At 35.5% G+C, this 24481-nt stretch overlaps 1 protein-coding gene across 1 annotated transcript in view; it reads left to right on the top strand.

Moving 5' to 3' along the window:
• UNC13C (unc-13 homolog C) overlaps positions 1-24481 on the top strand; it is a 239064-nt gene that overhangs the window by 174526 nt on the left and 40057 nt on the right. The window contains exons 20-25 of the mRNA XM_049812315.1: positions 1361-1446; positions 16680-16806; positions 17788-17884; positions 18339-18482; positions 19454-19531; positions 24123-24200. Of these exons, the coding sequence (XP_049668272.1) occupies positions 1361-1446; positions 16680-16806; positions 17788-17884; positions 18339-18482; positions 19454-19531; positions 24123-24200 (610 nt within the window). The remainder of the gene's footprint in view (positions 1-1360; positions 1447-16679; positions 16807-17787; positions 17885-18338; positions 18483-19453; positions 19532-24122; positions 24201-24481) is intronic.

Raw genomic sequence — 24481 nt, 5'->3', positions numbered from 1 at the left:
CTGAGCTAGCAATTGCTTCATATTAAAGTGACAGAGCTAATGAGCTGTTAAAGTACTTTTTCTTTGCAGATATGATCAGGGTCAAATACATCCCTGGAAAGAATACATTACTTAAATCATATTGCTACTACCTTAAAGTTGCACATCATTCTCATTCTTTCTTTGGCAATAAGAACTTTATAAATTTTTACATTTCTACAAAAATTATTACAGAATATTTTCTGAATTTGATTAGTGCTTTAAAAGGAGGTCAAAATACTTTGGAACAAAATCTCTTCCAGTGTAAAGTGGTGTAATAAACTCAGGACAAAAGCCACACAACTCTGTTTCCTTATAAATATGGGTCTTTTATGATTTTATGTATTCATGGTGAACTGCTAGTGTATTTGTGTGGCTCTCGCTGGACCACTGTAGTATAAACAACTGGTTTACCACTCAGAGGTTCTGTGCAGTACTCTCTGCTCTTTAGCTGCATGGCCTGCTTTGGTCTGCTTCTGTGCCCTGGGAACTGCTCATGTTAATGTCAGTCCTACACCTGCTGTAAGGACACCCTTTTTTAAAAAACAAACAACAAAAAAACCCAACAACAACAAAAGAAACACATAGACAGACAAATAGTTCTCCTTTCAAATATGATATGAAAGATACAGTGTCTGTCACTAAAATGTCAGCTTTTTGCTAGTAGCTAACAGTGAAGATGACAACTGAAAGATTAAAGCTTTTCTTTTACATAGAATAGGAAGCAGCTGGGACCTATGAAAAAGTTGTGAGAAAATATTTACTTGATAACACCAAAAAATATCTAAGAAGGACTGTTTTTCTAAGATGACATGAAGCATAAGGCCAAAACTAAAATTTTGAATCAAAAGTATGCATTTTTTCTACCTTTTATATTCTTCACTGTTTTACCCATGTTTCAGGGTGAAAGTCTTCAGTGAATTGAATTCAACCAGTACAAATCAATATAGCTTCACAGACAGCTTCAGTATTTTCCAGTGTAATAAGGGAATTAAGGAAAACCTGTAGGTGCTAAACAAATAGCCAACTGTTTCAGGTTTTTCATAAGCCATCTGATTTATCTAAAGTTGAGGAGTTATCTGCAAGATAGTTGGATGTTTCTTGATTTAAAATGTCATGTGAGGGAATTTGTGCAACATGCTACTAATTATTTAGGCCCCTGACATTAGACTAAGGGAAGTTTTTATTTGAAGATTGGATGGTTCATATAATCATACAAAACACAAAATACAGTAAGTGCATACCAGGGGAATTATTTTGTGGAAATATTTGCCTTTCTGATGTGCAGCTGCAAGCATAATTTCTAGCAGCAGGTGAACTGATGTGATGTGATTGATTGCAGGTTCCCTCAAGAGCTGAACATGGGAAAAATCAGTGCTGAAATCATGTGGACCCTGTTTGCCCAGGACATGAAATATGCTCTGGAAGGTAATTAGAACAAACTATTAATTACACTAGAGAGTTTGCCAAGACTAATTTCCACTGCAAATGACACCTGGCATCAGATTTCTGTGGGTTGTAAGAGCTTTCTGGCATACTTGTATAAGATGTTTCATTGGTTAGTGAAAAAGAAGTGTTGTAAAGAGCACTCGTTGCACTGTGACTATATGAAGTTATCTGTGGAAGGATACAAAAGAACTTATTACCTAAATCTGACAAAATCATCCATGTCCAAAGAACCACAAATATGCTTGCTGGAGAGCATTATAGGCATTCCATTTTTTCTTACTAGCTGAAATTTGCTAACTTGCCCTTAAGAAACATTTACAGAATGAAGTTATGGAGAAAACACACACAGATAATTAAACCTTTTTGTGTTCAAAACGGAAGTTGTATTCATTCTAGTTCCAACAAAGTCAAATGCAGTTTCGTTTTATTCTTTAAGATAGTATTGTGTTTAACCCTAGGTAGAATATACTACTTTTGTCTATAGCAGATAATCTCCAACTAATGGTTTCAAACCCGCTCATTGAAATATGGTTATTGCAGAAAACCAAGTAAAAATACTTGCATGAAACTTTTTAAAAATACTGAAGAGAAGGAATTAAGGAAAAAGTATTAATTAATGTTAGAAATATTGCCAGCACACATACTTAGATCATTATTAAAATCATGAGCCTTGAAAAGAAGTTCATCAAACTCTCCCTAACTAGTATTTATTTTTGCAGAATAAAAAATGATGGCATTAGCTGAACTTCACTAATTTTCTTTACGTATTAAACAGATTTCAGGTATAAATGTGAGACAATTGCAAGAGGATTTTAGTTTCCATTGGACATCAAGAGTATCACTAAGATGAATTGGAAACTAAGTGGATCAAATATGAATTTGATCAGATAACTAGTTTTTTGCATTGTAAGATATGTAATAAAATGCATTCTGTTGGTCTTGTATACAATCTTCACAGAGTTTCTAGAAAGAAAAAAAAAATTTTAAAAAAGTAAGAAACATATATCAGAAACCAATTTTAAAACAGTCAGCACAGTTTATAATCTCATGGTCAACCCCAACATGATGTGAAAGGAATTATAATACAGAGCACTGTCTTTTAAAAACAAAATACAATTTTTCTCATCTTTTTATAAAAACCTGTTATTCAGAGAAAGAAAGGATTTATAATGCTAGCCATTGTTTTTAATTCCACAGTAGCAGAAATAGCTAATTGTGATTTTTAGGTAAGCAAAATTCACAATGTCTTCAGTCAAGCCTGCTACTAACTACAGAGCAAGTCTGCCAGTGGTGAAAGTAAGTATGAGGTTGGATTTAAACAATGCAATTCAACAGGCATAAAGGGTAAAAGAAAAAAATACTTGAAGATTAATTTCTATATTATTTGCTCCAGAATGTCTAATGTGATAATATCAGTGTAGTGGTACTTTGACCATACTGTAGATTTTTATGATGAAAAAGAAAAAGAGAGAAAAGATGAGTGACTAGAATGGCTATTAATGGAAGAATTATTTTGTTCATCTGCTCTTGTGTTACTTTATTTTGTTAATTATATTATTTGAATGTGGAATTTGAACACTAAGCACAGCAGAAGAAAAAGACGGGAAGAAAGGAAGGAAGTACAGGAGCAGTGATTATATGTAGAATGACAACAGAAGACATGAGAAAGCAAATCTAAGATGAGGGTACGAGAAGAGATGTTCAAACTAATATTTGAAGGTGATGTTCTATAGTCATGTCAGAGTGAATCAAAAGTGCAAGTTTGAGAAAGCTAATGTCAGGCAGGAGATCACCTTTTAAGAGTGATCAGTGAAGTCAAAGAGCCGAGAAGCATGAAGACCAAATGAAAGCCACTATTTTGGGTTAGGACATATTCCTGATTACATCAGTGAAAACAACCTGATATTTGGAGAGGCTGTAAATCAGGAACAGGTACCAGAAGATAGCTTGTTCAGCAACTCAGCATTGTGATTGCACTTTTAGATAGCTAGCACAGATTAATAAGAAATTCTGCTAGCCATTATATTGTCATGCTTTCATAACTTTGAATCTATAGTTACACTCTGCACACAGCCATCCCTAAGCAGCCCAGTGCTTGTAGTCTTTTAGCCATTGAACTATAACCATTCTGTACTGCAACAAGCTAATTCACAAAATTCACTCTATTTGCTAAGTAGAGCATACTGATGGCTCAAAAGACAGCTTCAGATCAAGCCATGGTTTGTTTCTTGTTTGTAAAGAATAGAACAGGAAGCTCTTGAGGAAGAGTTAATTATACAATAGATGAAGTGCAGACAGTTGGGCTGGATCAAAACTTTAAAACAAATACTAATGTTACTATCCTAATTCTGCAGAGAGAGATATAGAGGACTCATTAGGAGGCACTTGACTTTCTACATCTATTCCAAACCACTCCCTGGTTTTGGTCTCATCTCTGTGTTGCTGTGGATACTGTCTTTCTGAGGAAAGTAAATGCCATTTTTGTCATTAGAAATTCTAAGTCATTCCCAGAATCAGTCACAAAATACTTCCTGTATATAAATAATAATTAAACGAAATTGAAATTAATTATAAATTATTAAAAATATACAAAATTTCATCTTCCATGGTTTCATTTCTAAACGGGAACCTCAATAAATCTAGTCAAAAAATATAGATCAGCATGCTGTTTCTCTCTCCAGCTTTGCTGATTTTTAAATCATTAATTCTTTCCATGGATATTGTACAAACTGAGTTTGATTCTTCAATGGCAATAAAACTTTTTGCTTCAAATTCTACAAGATTAGGAGCAAGCCCCTAAATACGGTCACAGTTGATCCTCGTGGTTTTAATGGGGTTCATTAAAATGCATTGCATTCTGCTATGCCAGTCTTGCCTTCCAAGTTATTAATGTAGGCTACCATCTGTTCATATGTAGTGTCCAGGGCTGTGATTGCAATCTTTGCCTGATTCAATTTAGTATTAATCTCCTGAAGCAGCATCTTTTGTGTTACAAAGTTGATTCCTTTCTGCATCCAATCAAGAAGCAATGAAATAGTCCAACACTGTTTGCAAAAGGATTGCTGATCTGATAAAAGATTAAATTACCTTATCTAAGATCCTGTGTCTGGTTTTTCCCACCTTATGTTCCTGAATTTATCCAGCCACTCCCATCAGCTTAAATTCAGAAAATGAGTATGTCACAACTCCATTCTCTAACAGAAGACCAATACTGGAACATCCAGTTCACATTCCTTTTTCCCTTTTCCTGAGAGCAGATCAGAATGGCTGTTTAGGCTATGTCCTCTCACTGAATGTACAGCTGAATGCCTCCTGTATCTGCTCAGGGGATATATGGAGCTCCTGCTGGGGAGAATTGCTGCTCTTCAGCAGTGCTGCCTACCTCCTTTGTAATAGGAGCCATTAGGCACTGTGAGCCAGGCACCAGCACTCATTACACGCCTCTGCCTCATCTTCTCCCTTGATTCTTGCCCAGAACAGTCTAGCTAGGGGGCTGCTGTTGTGACATGGAGAAGATAGAGGGAACAGCAGCTTCCATAGCAGTGGCCTTTTGCTAGAGAAGAGTACAGCAGCTGTGTGTCTCTATGAATACCAAGGCAGTGTATTTGCATGTGACAGGGTAGATGGCTGCTGTCCAGGGAAACATCTCGCTTTTGGGGTGAGGGAGGAAAGGACATCCCAAAGCACAGTTCAAGTCTCCACTGCTGCTGAGATCAGGGCTATACTGTGCCAAGCTGACATGCCTTGCAAACAAAACTGTACTAAAATCTGGTATTGAGTTCATAACCTCATTCTAGATTTTCTTCCATTTTATGTTTAGCCTTTGCAGAGTATTAAAAGTTTTATGCAAACTTTAAAAAATCAAGTCCACACCAGTTCTAATTTTTTTTCTGATCTAAAGAGCTTGGGATTCCTTTCATGTATATATTTTGCATGGAAAAGGTATCACATGTATCACATGTTTCTTTTCGAGAACTGACTTCATTAGATTTGGCCCTTTTTTTTTCTTTTTTTTTTCTTCTTTACAGGTTATTCATGAAGGAAGAGTGATTTGTGTTGTACATTATATGTTGTTGTTTGGCATTTAGTTTACATAAGCACATCTGAGCTTATAGGATGTTAAAATTTTTGTACTGTCTGGTCCTCAAATTATTCTGCATATGGTACAAACAAATAAGAACAGAGACAGAATTTCACTAGCAGTGCAAGTGATTAGTTACTTCATATGGTAAGAAATCTTTTCCTTTCCAAGTATGAAGATGCGAAGGCTAGAAGATGATGAGAGAGTAATGAGCTGAAATTAGACATGTAATTACAAAAGTATCTTTTTTATTCTACATCCTCAGAAATGTCTTTTTCAGCTCTTTCTATCTCTCACTTTTGAATAGGTCAGATCAAATGTCCAAAGCTATCCAGTCTGTTAGAAAGAGAGCATTCTAATTGCTGTTGTTATGATAATCTAATTCTGGTAGTGGCCAGAAGTCGAGACCAGGATCAGGCCAGCAATGAATTAGCTGCTGTGTAAATATAGCAATAGACAGTCTTAATCCTGCAAAGCTAAGATGCTGAAGTGTCAGGCCTTATAAAAATAGGAGAACAAGAAAGTCATTACACCATTTTATGGATTTAACATAAGTTTGCTTTTTAAATTTGCTGTTGTCCTCAATGCCTAAGCAGACATCATCTTTCTGTTTCTCTGACAGATTCCTCTTTCATGACAGAAACTAATAAAGTGATTTGAAAGAGAAGAGGCAGGTCCATGAGTTGATGCTGAGCACAGACACAGAATAGAAAAGAAAAAACAAAAAGGCTAATGCTGCCCAGAGAAAGGTCACACCATTCAGTGGCACATTTCAAGTCTGTTTTTACTCCAGCTTTACAATTTACAAAGTTCCCCTTAAGAGAGAATATAGCCTTGGCTTAGAGGGAGACTACAGAGCAGATTTAGGAAGGTGGGGCTGAGATTATGGAAGGGAAAATCCACCAAAATGCAGTGTTTCATTGGTATCAAAATATGAAAACTTTTTATTTTAGTGATCTCATTCTGCATTTCAACACATTTCAACAGATCTATTCCATCCTCATTTTTCCAGAGACCTGAGGAACAGAGAGTCATATGTAGTCTCATGGGGGATTTGGAGAGACTGTAAAGGCAAAGACAGGGAGATTACAGTTGGGGTGAATAATAAACTTTCCTTTGGCAGATAATCAATAAGATTGAATGTGACATGGTTGGAGGAAGAGAGGAGTTAGAAATGTTCTTTGGTCAGAATAACAGACAGTGATGTTGATAACAGCAGCTACACACTCTATGTACTGGAGGGTTGAGCTTTGTGAGTATGACAATCTAGTTGAGTACCTATCACATGCAACACGGAGATCCCCAGGCTTGCCTGAAAAGCACTGTAGCCATACCAACTGGCGCTATTTCGTTGAAGTTAATTAGGCCCACTAATTAAGACAGATAAAGTGGATAGAACTGTTCCCAGGAGCTAAATTAATATTTCTTTGTGGCGTCATATTGTGCTGTATCAATGTATCATCTTACTTGGAACTACCTCAGAGATCTCTAGTATGGTACAACCTTGCCCTTGGGGACTTGCCCACTATATCATCTGGTCATTCATTCCCTAACCCATTTTCTTTGCATTTACATACTGAACCATAATCAGAACAATAAGAACTACTAAGTGTTAATACTGCAGTACAAGTCTACGGTAATCTTAATAAGTTAAAGCTTCTTTGTGTCTGAGTGTAGGTGTATTCATGGTGCCAGATATTACTAGAAAACATGTAGTGCATCAGTGAATGCCTGACTTCATTATTTAGTCTTAAAATTTGTCACTCAATATTAGCAGTGTATATTTCCCCATATATTATGGGGAATAATGAATAATGAAAGCTCTGGCCTTATTTAATCTTCTTTTAACCACTGAGTATTAATCTTGTTCTGAAACATTGTTATTAGCTCTTACCCAGGCAGTCACTGATTGTAAAACATTTGTGTATAAACTTTTCCTGAATGTTGCCTAATTGTGAGCAAGACAATTTTGCTAGTCAACATGTAGTAGTACTACCATGCTAGATAGGATGTTAGACTGTAAATGATGCTTTAAATGAACTCTACATTGATTAATAATTATGGGTTATTTATAGCTCACATGGTCCTGTCCTTTCTGCAAAACAATGAGTTGAGTATGCAAGTAAGGGAGAAGTGTTCTGTTCAGCTGAAGGGGCTATATATATCCTAAGGGAGCAGGAAGAGAGCTGTCTTATAGCAAGGGGCAGTCAAGATTTCCTCTGTAGTTTATTAGGTATCTCAGCCCAGAAGAATAATTTGTCTATTCTTTCTTCTTGTCCTTGATTACTGTTCTTCAACAGTAAGATCATACAACTTCATTGCAACTCACATTTTTACAAAAACTAGAGTTATGTCTTTTGTCTTAAGCAATTTTATGGCTGGGGGAAAAAAAAAAAAAAGGAAGAAATCAAGCAAAATTGTGACTTGTCCCCACAGAAAGTAACTTAAAGGACCTGCATTGTTTAGTGCAGTTCTGCATCTGCTGGTTGGAGAAAAGGTTGGTCCTTTTCCTCTTACAGAATATTCCCCTAATGCAGTCATGTAGTCCAGCAGCTAGGGCTTGAATTTCCCATCATATTTCTTGAGGGCTTTCTTCCCCTTGTCTCTGTCAGAGTTGATCTGCATAATGTTTACACAGTAAGAGTGAAACCTAGCTACTGCAACTCTTCATGAATTCTGTGAGGTAATCACCCCATGAATCCACTTATATTTTGGACTTCTTTCCTTTCAGAAACAGTAACCAATGACAGCTTTCTTAAAATATTTTTCTTTATCAAGTAGAATAAAACATTTGAGTAAAAGAAAATTTAAAATAACAAGCAACCTGCATGCTATTTTTAATTCTGCCTATTCTTAAATTTCACACTAATACACTTCATAAAAGCTTTCCTCATACAGCAAACAACTGTTCTTTTCCCAGCCTCTCTCTTATTAAGTCGAAGACTCGGTCTTTTACTTTCAGGACTTTTTCACATATGGAGATTCACTGGTGTCTTTTTTCTCCTGTAGATACACAGGCAAATTTCCCCTTATGGGCAAGTGCATTAGTTGTAAGCTAAACAGTTGATACTGGTTCCAGCACTCCCAGGAGAACAGGATAAATCCATTAAAAGTGCTTTTTTCCACATTACCTTTTAATAAGCCTTAAGTGCAATTTGCTGGGTAACAATTAGAGAACACCTCTGTGGTTTTGCCTTTGATTCTGCTTTACAGGCAGAGCCAGATACAACACAGGTAATTATTAAAGTGCAGCCTCACAGTTATCTTGCTGCCTGATTCTTCCTGTTTTGTACTTCATTGTACTAATTGCTTATAAAATGCTACCATGCCTATTTGGTAATGTTTTATGCTCACTTTGCCCTCTTGTGATGAGCCAGAAAGCAGAGAATCAAGTCTAAATGTTTCCTTCATGGAAAGATATATTTTAAAAAAATGAAACTAAGCTGTTACAAAAAAAAAAATGAAAGTAAGCTGTCACAAAAATTATATTGAAGATGCAAAGCTGAGTATTCAGCAGCTAAGACCCAATACAGTTAAGGCTGCCTTTATTACCTTTATTCTCTTTTTCCTCCCAGATTCAAGCATTATAATATAGCAATTAATTATGTGATAACATTTCCCAAGAAGCAGTGGTTTCCAAGAGCATGTATATTCTCTCTTTAATTTGCAATTTTTATACATATTGGAGATTTATGAAATCCTAATCAACATAAATTGGATTTCTATACCAGCATTACTTTTCCTGTTTTATTACTTTCTGATTATGTGATTACTTTGAATAAATGTTGAAACTTCAGTACGGAGTATTTGAAATTTCCACCGTATTATTCCGAAACAGGGCTTTAATCATCATTATATGTCTCATATCAGATAGGATGGACAATTTATTCTGCTTCATTCATAGCTTGAATTTCCTTAGGCTTTCTATGGTCAATTCATGTAAATAGCAAGAATTCCACTAACAGTAAAAAAAGCACAATACAGATTATTTCAGTCCTTGGAAGCAATTGTTTATTTCCTCCTGTAATCAGTAGTAGTTGTGTATATCCAAAGACAGAATTTTGTCTCTGAGTGTTTGTTCTTTGAATATTATTGATCTGCTTAGTTTTCATGGTACATAAATTTCACTCTGATATGCTATTGAAGGGTAAAAGTTATATTGAAGTTGATCTTATTAAATTATTTGCTGTACTGGCATTTTTCTTTGTTTTAGTTGCAGGCAGGACAGAGCAAGTTTATGCTTAATCAAGCTGCATATCTTGCATCTTGAGTTGTCCTGTTTGTGGTATACCCATCCACTTTTCTGGAACTTTTTTGGAAGTATTTGGCTGTGAAGTAGTAAATAATTGATGGGACTAATAGGCTAAATTTTCAGTAAGGAGTAAAAAAAGCAACTAAGTAATGTTAAGAAGATATCAAAGTTTATTTGCCTAAAGTAATTTGAAATGTTTAGGCAATATAACACAGTAGGTAAAAAAATGGCAAATGCAATGTTTTGTAGTAGAAAATAAGGTTGTTTGCAGCAGATTCACACGTCCCTTATGATATTACACGTTGCGTCCCTTAGGTAGTATGTAACTCTGGTATTTGATGCCCTTGAAGTTCCCATAAGCAGTTTACCTCTCCCAGAAAGCAATATACAGATTTGGCTTTTCAGATGCAATGCAAGTGACCCTGAACTCACTTGAACCTGCTGTGAAATGTGAAGCAAAACAGAGCACTCTGAGCAAATGGTCTCTCCCTTTGAGAGCTCCTGCTTGAATATAAAGGGCAATGTTATATCAGCTTTTAAAGTGCACTGCATTAAGTCAAGGATTCATTAGCCCGCTTTCACTGCAGGCAAGAAGACAAAAAAGAGCAGGAAATCCATATTTTTCTTACAGTTCAGAATGAAACAGTCTGCCTTCCTCCCCTGGTGTCTGTTCAGTGAGGAAGTATGACTCTGTGGTTAAGAAATCTCTGAACAAGATCTACGCTGCCTTTCATAATTTATGTGTGTTCCCTTAGTAAATTCGTTTGGTCTCCCTATACCTCAGTTTCCCATTTGTAAAATGTAATAGCACAGCTTAATCACCTCATAGAGATGTTCAAGCTGTAATCCATTATGTTCGTGAAGTGTTCAAATATATTTTGGTGAAAATTTCCTAGTAAATGCAGAGAAAAGATTTAATATGTAGAAGTCTAATGAAAGACACAATATATTTTCAAAAGAATTAGGGGGTTTTTTTAGTTGTAAATCTGTTGTAAGTGCAATCCAAAAAAAAGGAGGTATTGACAGTTTTTCGGGTTTTGGTTTATTACATTTATCTTGACACAAAGAGCCCTTTTAGAAAGGCCAGTAGTATTTCACATTATCAAAATCAATGTAAATTATACATAATTATCAATTAGTTGTGTCCTGCTCTGCATTTCAGTTAATAACCAGTGACTTCCACTGCCTTTAGCAAAGTACAAGAACCCTGGGATGAGATGTCTGATAGAATGTAACATTTCCTTCTAAATCAGTTATGAACTTTATTTGAGTTTACATTTTTCTTCAGATCCAATGTTACATTCAATCAGAGTCTTCCAGTTCATTTCAGTGGTACAGGGATTAACTCTAGAGCACTATAAGCATAATACCCCTATTAAAAGAGGCAATGGCATAGCGACCAACTCCTGTACTGTAGGGAAATTGCATTGGGATCAAGTACCCAAAACATTAACTTCTACTTTTATCCAAAACTTGGGTGCATCATACTAGTGTAATGTTTCCACAGTGATTCAGAGGGAGGAATACTACTTCATACTCATCAATATCATTCCTCATAGGACTTCCTTAAGAGCTCTTCCACTAACCATACTCAGTTTGTGCCATGCATATACTTCCCAATTATACAACTGAAAGTTTGGAAATAGTAGGTTTTCTGAAACACCAGGTCTGAAACAAATAGGTAAAATATGCAGCTGGTAGTCTCTAGAACAATTGCTAAGTAATTATTGCAAATAATATGGAATTATGTCACAATGGCTGAAACTAGCATCAGAGTTTTGATGGGAAATCTTGCAGTTAATCCAAACACAATTCCCTTATGTTTAGTCTCCATCATTTCCATTTTAATAAACTGTAGTGCAATAGCATGTATGTAACAAACCAACTGATTGTGATATAATTAATTTGCTACACATAAATATTCTTTGTAGTAGTTATTAATCTCTGAAACATTATCTGTAAAGCCTGGAAACTGGACAAGCTTTTTTTTTGTTAGATATTCATATGTATTTATGTATATCTAGTAATTTTTTTCATTTTTTTACAAGCAAATTTCCTTCTTGCAGTTCTTGCTCATAAGGATTTTAAATATTCTTTAAAACCACCTCATTAGAATCCTTCAAGCAGTTTAACTGTATGTTTTTACAAAAAACAGTGGCTAGGAAACTGCTGTAGAAAAAAAAATTTGCTTTTAGCTTTTGTACCCAAATAAGGGAAAATTAGAGTTGAACAAAATAACAGATTGATTACCTGAATATTTTAAAAGTTCATCTTTTATAAAGGTTGTTAGATTACACTTTTTTAGCAACTAACACATCTTAAAAAATCACATGGATACTCAGAGTGAAGTTATTACCTCAAGGTTAAAAATGAAAAAGGATTCTGTAGTGAATGAGATTCTATTCCAGTTTGTTAAATGGCATTATTTCTTTAGTGCCATGTAGATGTTCCTGCTTAATAAGGCATATTTATTTACTTTATTGACAAAATACTATGACACTACAAACATCAGACACAAAAAAATAATAGTTGTTTCTTTTTTTTTTTTTTTTGCTGCCTTAAGAAAATCTTGTCAGCTTTCTTTAGCACTTCCTGGAAAAATGATCGAGAAATCAAACATGATTCCAAAGTATTGCTGTTTGGTCACAGTCCTGTGAGGAAAGTATCTTGGATTATAGTTCTTCCTGCAATGAGTCTTTATACATTTTTGTGTGAAAGAACAATTGCCTGCAATTAGATTATTTGCTAGATACTGTGTCACCAGGTCCGTGGCTGATTTCATCACACACCAAACACATTTGCATATATTAATGCATTCCACATAACAGTCTTTTAAAAAAAAACAAAACAAAAACCAAAAAAACCCCCAACAATTCTTCTTTCCTGGTTACACAAACAGCACCTGAACAGAAGATATTTTCTTTTTTCTCAGTGTTGTTGCTTACTGGAAGTCTTCTTAAATGTGTTCCTGGAATTGTAATTTGTACAACTGAGATGGAACAACACTTTATACAGTTTTCATCATAGTTGCAGTTACAATGTCTATTACTGCAAACCTGTGGAAAGTATATGTGCAGTAGAGCATTATCGCTACAGAGGTATTAAAAAAAACCACCACAGTGTAATCAATACTGTAAAAAAGATACTCTTAATGGAACTGCAATAGATAAGAGCGGCTAAAGTGCCCCATACGCACAGATTACAGTTTACAGAAATCTTACCAGTATTTTTTTCATTGATACGTGATACAGTATTATAGAATAATGTGCCATTATCACTAATGGGAACTACAAATGTCCTTGTTATGAAACCCAGTAGACTAATACATGCTTATAAAAATACACTGCACTACAAGGAACATTTCATAAAAGTAGCAGCATAAAAAAAAAAAAAAAAGGGTTAATAATATTAGGTTTACTATACTGGAGATTCAGTTTATCTAGAATCAGTTATGAGAAAGGTCTAGTATTTCTATTATAATCTCTGCTGAGCCCATTTACAGAGCATACAATCGGCAGGTTTAGTTCAAGACTGACTCAGTATTAGAATTTTGCAAAGCAAGAGCGGACTTATTTAGAAAGAGTTGTATTGTGCAGCTACTACATCTGTCTTCCAGAAAGTCCAAATTTGATGTATCTGTATAGGAAAACATGGTTCCAGTTTTCCTTCCAGGAAAAGTGACACAGCTCTCCAAACTGCATAAATATATCCTGTGCTGTCTCACATCTGCATTAACTTGTGCAAGTTTTTTGGAAATTAAGAAAGCAATCCGTGGGTCCTAATCTAAATTCAGAATGTCTACAGTGATGTTCCTATGCTTTCTAACCAAAATCCATGGTTACTGTGGATAAACCTATGTCCTAGTTTCAGCTGGGACAGAGTTAACTGTCTTCCTGGTAGCTGGTACAGTGCTATGTTTTGAGTTCTGTATGCAAAGAATGTTGGTTAACACACTGATGTTTTCAGTTGTTGCTAAGTAGTGTTTAGTCTAAAGTCAAGGATTTTTCAGCTTCTCATGCCCAGCCAGCGAGAAAGCTGGAGGGGCACAAGAAGTTGGCACAGGACATAGCCAGGGCACCTGACCCAAACTGTCAACAGGGTATTCCATACTGTGTGATGTCATATCTAGTATATAAACTGGGAAGTGGGGGTGGGGAATCGCCGTTGGGGGACTAGCTGGCTGTCAGTCGGCGAGTGGTGAGCAGTTGCACTGCGCATCATTTGTACATTCCAATTCTTTCATTATTGCTGTTGTCATTTTATTAGTGTTATCATTATCATTATTAGTTTCTTCTTTTCAGTTCTATTAAACCGTTATCTCAACCTGCAGGTTTTGCTTCTTTTTCCTGATTTTCTCCCCCATCCCACTGGGTGGGGGGAGAGTGAGTGAGCGGCTGCGTGGTGCTTAGTTGCTGGCTGGGGTTAAACCACGACAACCTATCTAATATCATCCAGTTAAAATTGTCATGGGCTGACTCATATGGGCACTTGTTTCCACTGTTCTTTGGTTTATATAAACTGAAGAGGTAATATGCATGGATACAAAGTGACTTTGTAGATCATGTGAAGTATTTTCTGATGTTCTCATAGGTTACTATTAGGAATTGAGGATGCATTTTTCACTTATATGTAGCTACAAGTAATATCCTAAGACACTCATTTTAAATATTGTTTCCAAGGTATAACAGCCTGGAGGAAAAAAACCTCAATTGTTCATGAATTACTTTGTGCTCATTTCTAACGTGTTATAATTTAGATCTTAACTTAAAAAAATAAAATATCAATGAATGGTATGGTATAAGTTGTACCGTCCTGGACAAGTTTGCCCATCATTGGCAGCAGCCCATTTCTAAAATTGAAATAAACATTTGCTTGGTTTGTGATACTATAGCAAACATTCTTGAGTTGCATTGTATAATCTAATAATGCATTCATGCAACACTTGCATGAAAAAAAATGCTAGTCATTTCAGAAATTCCACTCTTTTTTGGGATGCAATATAAGACAGATTTTTCTTAATTACTTAAGCAGTAGATGTGCAGTGAATTTGATAGCAGTAAGATAATTGTGCTCAGTCAAAGACTGGACTCACTTCTAAGAACTACCTTTTATTGAGGAAATGTTTGGTCATCAAGCTTTCTACAATAATAGATTGTGGAAAAACTCCTACCAGAATAAAAAAAATAAGGTTCCTCAGGTCTGTAGAAAGTAAGAACCATGAGAGCAGGCATACATCTTTCTCTCTGTGGTTCTATTTAAGGCTAGTAACCCATGATATTATGCTAGGGAGAATTTGTAGTACTCTCAAGTAGTGACTGGGCATGAACAAATGCAATATTTAGACAGAAACAGATTTACTGGCTTTTCTGGAGTGTGATGACAAGGCACTGAAGGTGAAAATGCTAACACATTGCTAAAAAGGCAATAAGAGCCCACAGGGGCACTTAATAAGATGATTCCCACAAAACTTAGTAATTTGCTGCATAATGATATGCTTGTGAAACACTTATTTCTTGTATGGCACAGTGATATTAATGGAATGCTGATTTGGTGTAATAATAAAACTAAAAAATTCCTTTTAATGTACATGGTCAGATCTGAAAAACACAGAATGTGTATTTCACAGTGCATTTGCACTGACAGAAAACGGAGTGGTGTATTCAGGTGTGTATACGATAGAGGATGGGGGGATGCTCCCACTGTTCTATAAAACCAGGTTCACATCCAAATATGTATGAAAAAATTGTGTAATACTATGTTATGATGCAAGTGGAAATAAGGAGCAAAAAGGAGGTTTGAAAGGGGTAAGTTCTTAATACATATTATTTACACAAGAACGTCATTCCTGCCAACCATCTCTATTAGGTCACTTTTTAAGGGAGCTGGGAAAAGACATTAGTCTTTTGCTTAAGGAAGAATGTGCAAGTGACATGATACCTCAAACAGATAAGATCTGTGGAGATTCTAGGAAACTGTGAGCAGTAAGTGAAGGAAGGCTTACTCTGTCCAAGATGGTGAATCCATGATTTGCTGCTGGGGGAGAAGGAAATGAAAGATTTGAGCAAGGATCAGGTGTCTGTTAGCTAAGGGAGTGAAAGAATGGAGCTCTCCAGGGCCTGAAGTGCTGGATGGGAAAGACTCCAGTGCATATTGGATAAACTAAAATAAGGATCATATTCCTGGGAGAAAGATGGACATTTATTCCGAACCAATTAAATCAGACTAAAAATGCAGGAAGTGGTTACAGGTGGCTCCGTGACTCCTGTCATCCATGATTATCTGCATATCCAGTATGTTTAAAACAGGACACTGAGAAGGTGGAGAAGCCCATTTGAAAATTTTCAAAAACACTTTTTTAAACCAGCTTTTCTACTTATGCCATGTATAAATCAGATGGCTGCAGAGCTGCGGAGTTTTTTCCTCTTTCTTTTTCTTAACTATATGTGATAAATGCAGCCCATTTACTAATGCAGGTTTCACAGATTCATATAGGAATGGCATTTCATTCATTTGGCTACTACACAGCTATAATTGTCTTTTCTAACTTGACACTTGACACAGCTTCTTAACCATTTTGTAACAACTAAAGAAGAATCTAAAGAACAGAAAGTCAGAAAATTTGTGGGTTTTCCTCACTGTAGTGAAGAGCATTGAAAAGCCTAACTTGTGGTCTGGTCTTTGTTTTGGTTTGCTTTTCCTAAGGGTACTCAGAACCCAAAGGTTGAAACTGTGCATACTACTACCTCTAAAAAAATCAAACCAATTGGGCTTTAAAATTCAAATACTATATTATTATGTCACTAGTGCACTGAGGCACAAGTATATTATTTACTGTTAGAATGCTATTACATGCTTTTATTTAAACTCCTTCTATTACAGAACATGAAAAGCAGCAGTTATGCAAAAGCACAGATTATATGAATTTGCACTTCAAAGTGAAATGGTTTTATAATGAATATGTGAGAGAACTCTCTGCTTTCAAGGATGCAGTGCCTGAATACTCTCTGTAAGTAGTGTATAGTGAAGTCTCCCATGAGTTTGGGCTTGATGCAAGGTTTATTTTGGTCAAATATTTATGCTTATGTTTGTGCAAGATCTCATGGTGCATACCACTGACAACTCTTTACTTTTTGCGCTTAGTCTTCTTTAATTCTTCATTCTATCAAATAAAGTAGTCCAGGTATTAAAAATGCAGTTAGCTATTTCATAGGATGCTTTATTCAAGTGTTGTAAGTGCAGGTCTTTGTAGATGACAAAATATTTTGGTCAGAAAATGCCTGAGGAAGGTACGAAATGCAGGAACAGCAGCAGCATTAGTTATGGGCCCCTGCATTTGTTTCATACTCAATGCTAATAGCATATACTACTGAAATTATTCTTACTGCATTGGGTTAATATTAAGCTGCTGTTTTCATTTTTGCCTTTCCTCCTGCAATTAATACATTCAATCCAGTCCTTTTATATGAGCTATCCTTAATCTCATTCCTTAATCTTCTGTAAGTCTGCTGATTTGCCGAGATAGTTTGGGGCCTGTTATTGGGTTAAAATTCTTTTAAATAAACTAAAAAAAACCAAACAACACAGCTGATGTTTTATTAAAGCGAAGTTTTATCCAAGTTATTTCACATAAAAATAAAAAATAAATGTTAAGAAAAAGCCAATACTGATAAAAGACACATTCTAAAATTAAAAAAAGTGCAGAATATGGTCCACTGCAAAACATGGACACATTTCTCTGGCAGCTACTGCTAATTTTGCAACACTAGGGTATACCAGTTAGAGTATTGTGAAACTGAAGCCTGGAAGACCTTTTGGTAGCCACAGTGTCTCTGGTGACAAAAGTTTTTCTAGGATGATAGACCTTTTAGTAACTAGAACAGATGTGAAGACACAAGGTGCCAAACTGCTGGGTGGTATGGCATCTCTCCTCTCAGGATCTTTATGAAATGTACTTACTTTACTTTAAAAAATTGGTTTTAATTTTCAGGTGGTTTGAACCATTTGTCATTCAGTGGCTGGATGAAAATGAGGATGTCTCAATGGAATTTCTTCATGGAGCACTAGAAAGAGACAAAAAAGATGGGGTGAGCCTTTACTTTTTAAAGAAAGGAATAAAGAAAGTATTAAGACAGTTATTCAGCATTGCAAAACCAGAAGTATATTTGGTCCTACAGTATCCTTGTTAAACCTCACAACATACACAGTCAGTAATGGTTCTTGGAAGACAACCTTATGGACAAATTCCTGCTCTAATTTCATCTGCCGAAATTTCCCATAGACTTCAATCTGTGGTTTCACTAAACTCTGATGTGATACTGATGTCATGGAAGAGATTTTTGGTTTTATTTTCAAGAGGTTTAAAAGTAATAGAAATGCGAAAAGTCACATTTCTCAGTATTATCAGTGAGTCTTTTTTTAAAATTTATTTTTTATTTATTACTTTTTATGACACTAGGAAGAATTTCAAGTGTAAGAAAATCAGTTAATACAGTTTTGATCTCTGAACAAGTATTAACGCATTTGTATGTTTCTCTCTAGTTTCAGCAAACATCAGATCACGCCCTCTTCTCTTGTTCTGTGGTTGATGTCTTCACACAGCTCAATCAAAGCTTTGAGATTATTAGGAAACTGGAGTGTCCTAATCCAGAAGCACTATCTCATTTAATGAGAAGATTTGCCAAGGTAAATTAAAACCAGTGCATCTCAACTAAGCTTCAGAGAGAGTGACATTGTGTTGCCATGTACTTAAAAGCTAATTCCAGTGTTGCTTAGAATCAATCTCTTCTATCTCTGACTGGGATGCTTAGAAAGACATGCTGTCTGTGGCTTAAGACTGTTTTTCATCTACTTTGTCAAAATCATTTACCAGTTTGAGAAGTTCTATCCTCTCTGAGATTTCATATTTATGTATGTTATACAATCATTTATTATTCTTGCCAAGCACTGATTAAAATTCTAATAATGGAGCAATTCAGTGAAAAGCAATTATCTAATTAGTCGGTGCAAAGGAAGGAAAAATTCAGGGTATGGCAATAAAGTACTGTTGCTTGAAGCCCTGAGGTGGTAGTTCTTATTCATGTGCTGTTTGATAAACTCAGCTTGGTTAGGCTGGCTTTGTATTTGGGTTGTATTGCCATTATAGTCCCGATGGCTTTTAAAAAGTTTGCATTTACATTTATTCCTGTTCTTCCATTGCAACAGTTTTCCGTTTGCAAAGTTCCTATTTACATGATTTTTTTAAGGTTAGCTCATATTGCCAGGCTTTGAAGACTCCCTTGGTCTTATTTTTCCATTATATTTTTAATCTATGTATTGTCACCCTAGCAGACTTTTTGAGCTCGCTACTGTTCCAGTAAGTATGTAGCACATTGCAAGTAGAGCTCTCAATGCTTCTCAAAAACCAGTATGACTGAAATTAAAGTATCTCTGCTGTTGAAGATTACATTCCACCTAAGAACCATCCAACTGTTGTGCAGGGATTTGAAAATGTGCTCACAGGATTGTTTATATCATATTTTTAAAAAATACTATACAGTACAAGTGTAAGCACCTGTAAAATCTATAATTTATATAAACCTCCTTTTTGTGTTTTTTTATTATTTTTGTTTTACACTGTGAAATTTACCTTTTAAAAGATTCTTCTCCTTTCCTAGACTATCAACAAAGTGCTTCTTCAGTATGCTGTAATTATTTCAAATTACTTCAGCTCATATTGTGATAAAGAAAATGTGGTGAGTAAAAAGCTGTGTTTTGTTTCTGCCTCAGAAATTACCTTTAAAGGACTTACTGTACTTTTTGAAAATTTAATTACTTTTGTGTATGAAAAAAGCATGAATGGAGGAAGGGATTTTTGGTTTGCTTTATTTTTTAATAAGGTCAGCATGTTTTCATATCTGCTTACATTGCTGTGTAAAAGTTGGAATAGGTGGAATTGGTTAAGAAATCTAGCTAATAATTTCAGTATTAAAGTAGAAAAAAAATTTACAAGATGGCCAGAAACACTCCCTGGATAACAGTCTTCTACAATGGTGAATATGGTGAATGTATATTCATCCTTTTTTCCAAACAGAAGTATTTTTGTTTGAGTTTTCATTTTGCATTGGCTTGCTTCTCTTTATTGGTTTATTCATTAGAGAGTTTATAAGATCGTTGTTCCCTGTGCAGGGAGTGTGTGCAGACTTTTCTGCTACTACCACTCACTCTCTCTGCAGCAGTGAGAAGAAAATCATATGCTATTTTGCTGCCTCACTGCTTACAAGGCACTCCTTAATGAAGGACCAGATTGCCATGGACTCAGAAATAAATGAGATATGGACACTAAAGATGTGTTTAAGCAAATCAAGACATAATCAATGGCTTAACATGACCAAGGGAAATTGTTCTTATAAACTGACTTTTCAGTATCATTGATATTCAAAGCTAGTACTCCCAAGGCAGGCAATATTTAGCACTATGTGTGCTATATTTAGTAGTATGTTGTACAGATGTATCAATCTACAATTAGATAAATAACTGCAGCACTATCCTCATACTATTCACCTCCAAAAGTACAGGCCTTATATAGCTCATGCACATATCTCAGCTATATTTGTCACATCCCTGTGCATGGCTTAAGGACACACTCATTCTTGCCAGTGCTCTCTGTAGTGTGAGACAGTGTCATAATCTAGAGGTCACCAACATATACACAATAATAGAATTCAGAAAGACATCTTTTGCAGCTAAACATCAATTATTCGTGGTTGTACTTATAAGCAGCATTACAAAAAACTAAACTTACTAGGTTCTCAGGCCACAGATATATTTGCTAGGAGAGATGTACCATTCTGTTCCTTTTACACAATTTTGTCCAAAATAGAATTAATAAATAAAAATACCAAACTCAAAACTTTATTATTAAGTAGAAGTTTTATATACAAGTTTTTACAGAGGAGTGACATTCATGTACATAGATGTGTCATATCTCGGATTTAACTTCTCACTTCAGATATTTTCAACCTTTAAGCCCTTTGCAGTAAACACATTTAAAAGTCTTACTTCAGGAGGTATCCACACATCTTTCTTCTGGCAGTACTAAATCTTTTCAGTGTCTGAGAAGAGTAAAAGCACCAGGCCAAGTTTGGCAATCATTGTGTAAGGATCAGTCTTACAGCTGTAGAAAGACAGAATAGAATAGAATAGTTCAGTTGGAAGGGACCTGCAACGATCATCTAGTCCAACTGCCTGACTACTTTAGGGCTGACCAAAAGTTAAAGCATGTTAATAAGGGTCTTGTCCAAATGCCTCTTAAACACTGACAGGCTTGGGGCATCGACTATCTCTCTAGGAAGCCTGTTCCATGTTTGACCACCCTCTCAGTAAAGAAATGTTTCCTAATACCAACCCTGAATCTCCCCTGATGCAACTTTGAGCCATTCCCACGCATCCTGTCACTGGATACCAGTTGATACATGATCGACCAGCATGCCATATTGCCATTTCTGCCCCCCCCCAATAATCTAGCAGGACATAAATCTTCATGCATTTTTAACTTTACAGATACACCATCTACATATTCCTTATGTCTCTCCCCTCCAGGGCAAATACAGAGCTGAAAAGAACACAACACTCTCTCTCCCCAGTGTGGAGGAGTGAATGCATTACATGTCTTCTACTTTAATGTTAATCAGTCCAAATCAAGCTTCATCTAAAATAATCTGCTTCATCTAAAATAATCTGTCTCTGTATTCGACCCAATACGAGCCATAATTATTCTCAAAATCTAAAGAAATAAAATTTGTAGCTATTTTTCCCATTTATTTCAATTTAATGTTAATATTAAATAAAGTTTACTGCTTTCTAAAAGAAATTAGTTTTGATACATAGTGTTGAGTCATTGAGTTAAACCGTTTGTGGAGTCTTTTGGTATGTCCAAAGGGATTTTTTTAATTGTTGGAGTGATTGATTTCTGGAGTCACCCTGGTATGCCAATCTTTACTAAGTCTTTAGATGGAATTAATCTCCTTATGGTGTAAAGTATTATATCAAATTCTTTCAGGGAACATAACTTACTTTTAACAGGAGCTACCTTTTTGAAATACATACTTTTAGCTTAATAAAAGACTATTTGTTCTAGTGATCTTAACTATAAAAGATAGGACTAAAAGTCCATCTCCTCCATTAGAGTTGATAGAAGACATTAAAACAAATACTTTTTATGATTAAAGTTAGATTTTGGCATTCTATTTCAAGTCAATACTTATACTATTTTTATTAAACACTGTAAAAGGTGCACATAATCTATTCAGGTAAAAGCATACCAAAGGTGCTTTTCATAAAGACATGTATCTAATGTAAAAACATCCTCTTATCTTCACCTCCTGTCAGAGTTTACAAACAAACCTGGGGTTATGTGTTGTACTTGCCACTCACTTTTACATATTGTTGCATCTGACTGTCTGATTCCTGTAAATTGCTGCAAAGAGTATTCTGAAGAGCAAGATGATAATGAAATCATAAGATGAGAATATTTTTAAACTCTGGTTCTGTTATTTACTGACAGCAATAGAAAATTTTCCATTGAGCCAGGGTAGACTTGGGCTCTGAAAGAGCAACCTTAGCTAGCCTCGAAGGAAACATTGAAAACTGCCTCAGTATGAAGTATTTATCTCATAGCTTCAGTACATTGCCAAAGGCATTTGCACTTGTTTTGAACAAAAGAACCAAGACATTATAGTCAGCTACTTATTCCCCCATCAGAAATCATAATCATTGAATTGTGATATTGCAGATAACTTCCAGAATAATGAATACATCAGAAGAGAGGAGATAGTAGAGGAGAGGAGGACACAGTCTTAGTGATCATAAATTAACAGAAAATAAATAAATAAAAATAAAAAAAGATAAATGGAAGAAGTGGGGTTTGTGGATTTTTCAAGAGGCAGGAAAAGAAGTGATATTTCAACCATTACACAAAGCCAGCTGTCTTTTGCAGGAGGACAAATAGCATGCTTCACTGGGAAGCAGTAATGTAAGCATTAAGAAATTAGATCAAATTTCTTTTTTTTCCTTCAGTTGAGAGGGACTCTGACACCAAAGTCCTTTGAGAGTAATGTAGAACTAATTAAAGCTAAATCATGTTACTGATCTTTTGAATACCAAAATCTAATCCCCCCATGTTTCAGCACTACATTGGAATGTGCTATTAACTGGAAAGGTAGAAATAAGTAGCAATCACTGTAATCATTCCATCACCTTCTTGTTGTCCAAAAAAATTATGTGTTTTGTTGAAATGCATTATTTCAGTGTCTAAATTAATCCAATCATGCAGTAGAACACACTGACCTTGGCCAACCAGAACTCTTTTAGCAAGTATTGTCTTACTGCTTCCCCCGCATCATACCAAGCTAGCATATAATGTCATCTGAGTACACAAAATTCTAGTAATAGATCCTTTCTTCCATAATTTTGAAATCAGCTGCTTAATTTTATCCAAGTTTTACATGTTACCTTATATTTATCCCGCAGTTGCTGTCATCTACATTGTGGCTCTGTGTTCTGCCTTAAGGAAATGAGCTTAAACAGAAATATTTTTAGACTAAAATAATATGTTTACAAAACATATTATTATATTATTAACATATTATTAACATATTATTATTAACATATTATTATTATTAACATATTATTCTACTGCCTAATTAATTCACCAACATTTCAAGCATTGCAAATGTAAATTTCTGATATACTGTTCTGTTATTAGCAGAACTGCCTGTTGATTTATTCAAATATTTAAGCATCAGCCATTATCTGTGTTACAGCGCTGTCACAGCTTTCTGCGAAGACTGGGTATAGAAAGCAATCTGGCACTCCCTTTCGCCCAGTCTATTTTGACTCCCCAAGTACTTTGATCATTATTGTGTCTACTCTCCAAGAGATGATAATGTACTACTTGTATTAATCCACCAGATGTAATTGCATTAAGTATGACTAGGAGCCATATGGGATAAATATAAGGTTCAGGACATGAAATACTGGGATCTGAAAACCGCCCATCGGGTTGGGAGAAGGTATTCAGTTTCCTGTGGCACAACACTGTCTTAAGGGCATAATGGGTGGTCACTGGCTGAGTGGTTTTGCTGACTGGGCAAAAAGGAGTGTAAATTAAAGAAGGAAGGGAAGGCAGCAGTGGTCAGGAACCTAAGATCCTCCTCTAAAAACCACAGTTGCATGAATGTAGGGCTGCTGAAGAACTGGTCTTCAGCCCAGAGGCTGTGAATACACATATTCATACATAAAAGGAACATAACGCGCACATTCTCACATTTGGTGCTCTTTTTGTAGCCCTGTATCTTGATGAACAACATTCAACAATTAAGAGTCCAGCTTGAGAAAATGTTTGAGTCCATGGGAGGAAAGGAGGTGAGTCATATTTGTTTCCTGGTTCATTCAAAGTTCCTTAGAGATCATTAGCACCATGTTTTCAACCTAGTCACAGCCTTCACTTCTGCTTGTAGACAAAATCAAAATGTTTTTTTTTTTAAAAAAAAGTCTACAATAACTATTTTATGTCCTGAAAATACTAGAAAGACCTAACACTATTTCACAGAAACATGCTAATGATCTGTAACGTTCAACAAGCACTGGGCGTTTTGTGTTGTAATCTGTAGTGCCAGCTTTATTTTAATGTTTGTATTGGACTA

Source organism: Accipiter gentilis, chromosome 10 (genome assembly GCF_929443795.1).
Source record: "Accipiter gentilis chromosome 10, bAccGen1.1, whole genome shotgun sequence".
Lineage (NCBI taxonomy): Eukaryota > Metazoa > Chordata > Aves > Accipitriformes > Accipitridae > Astur > Astur gentilis.
Note: the sequence above shows the minus strand (reverse complement) of the source record. Positions and strands in the feature narration are given on the sequence as shown.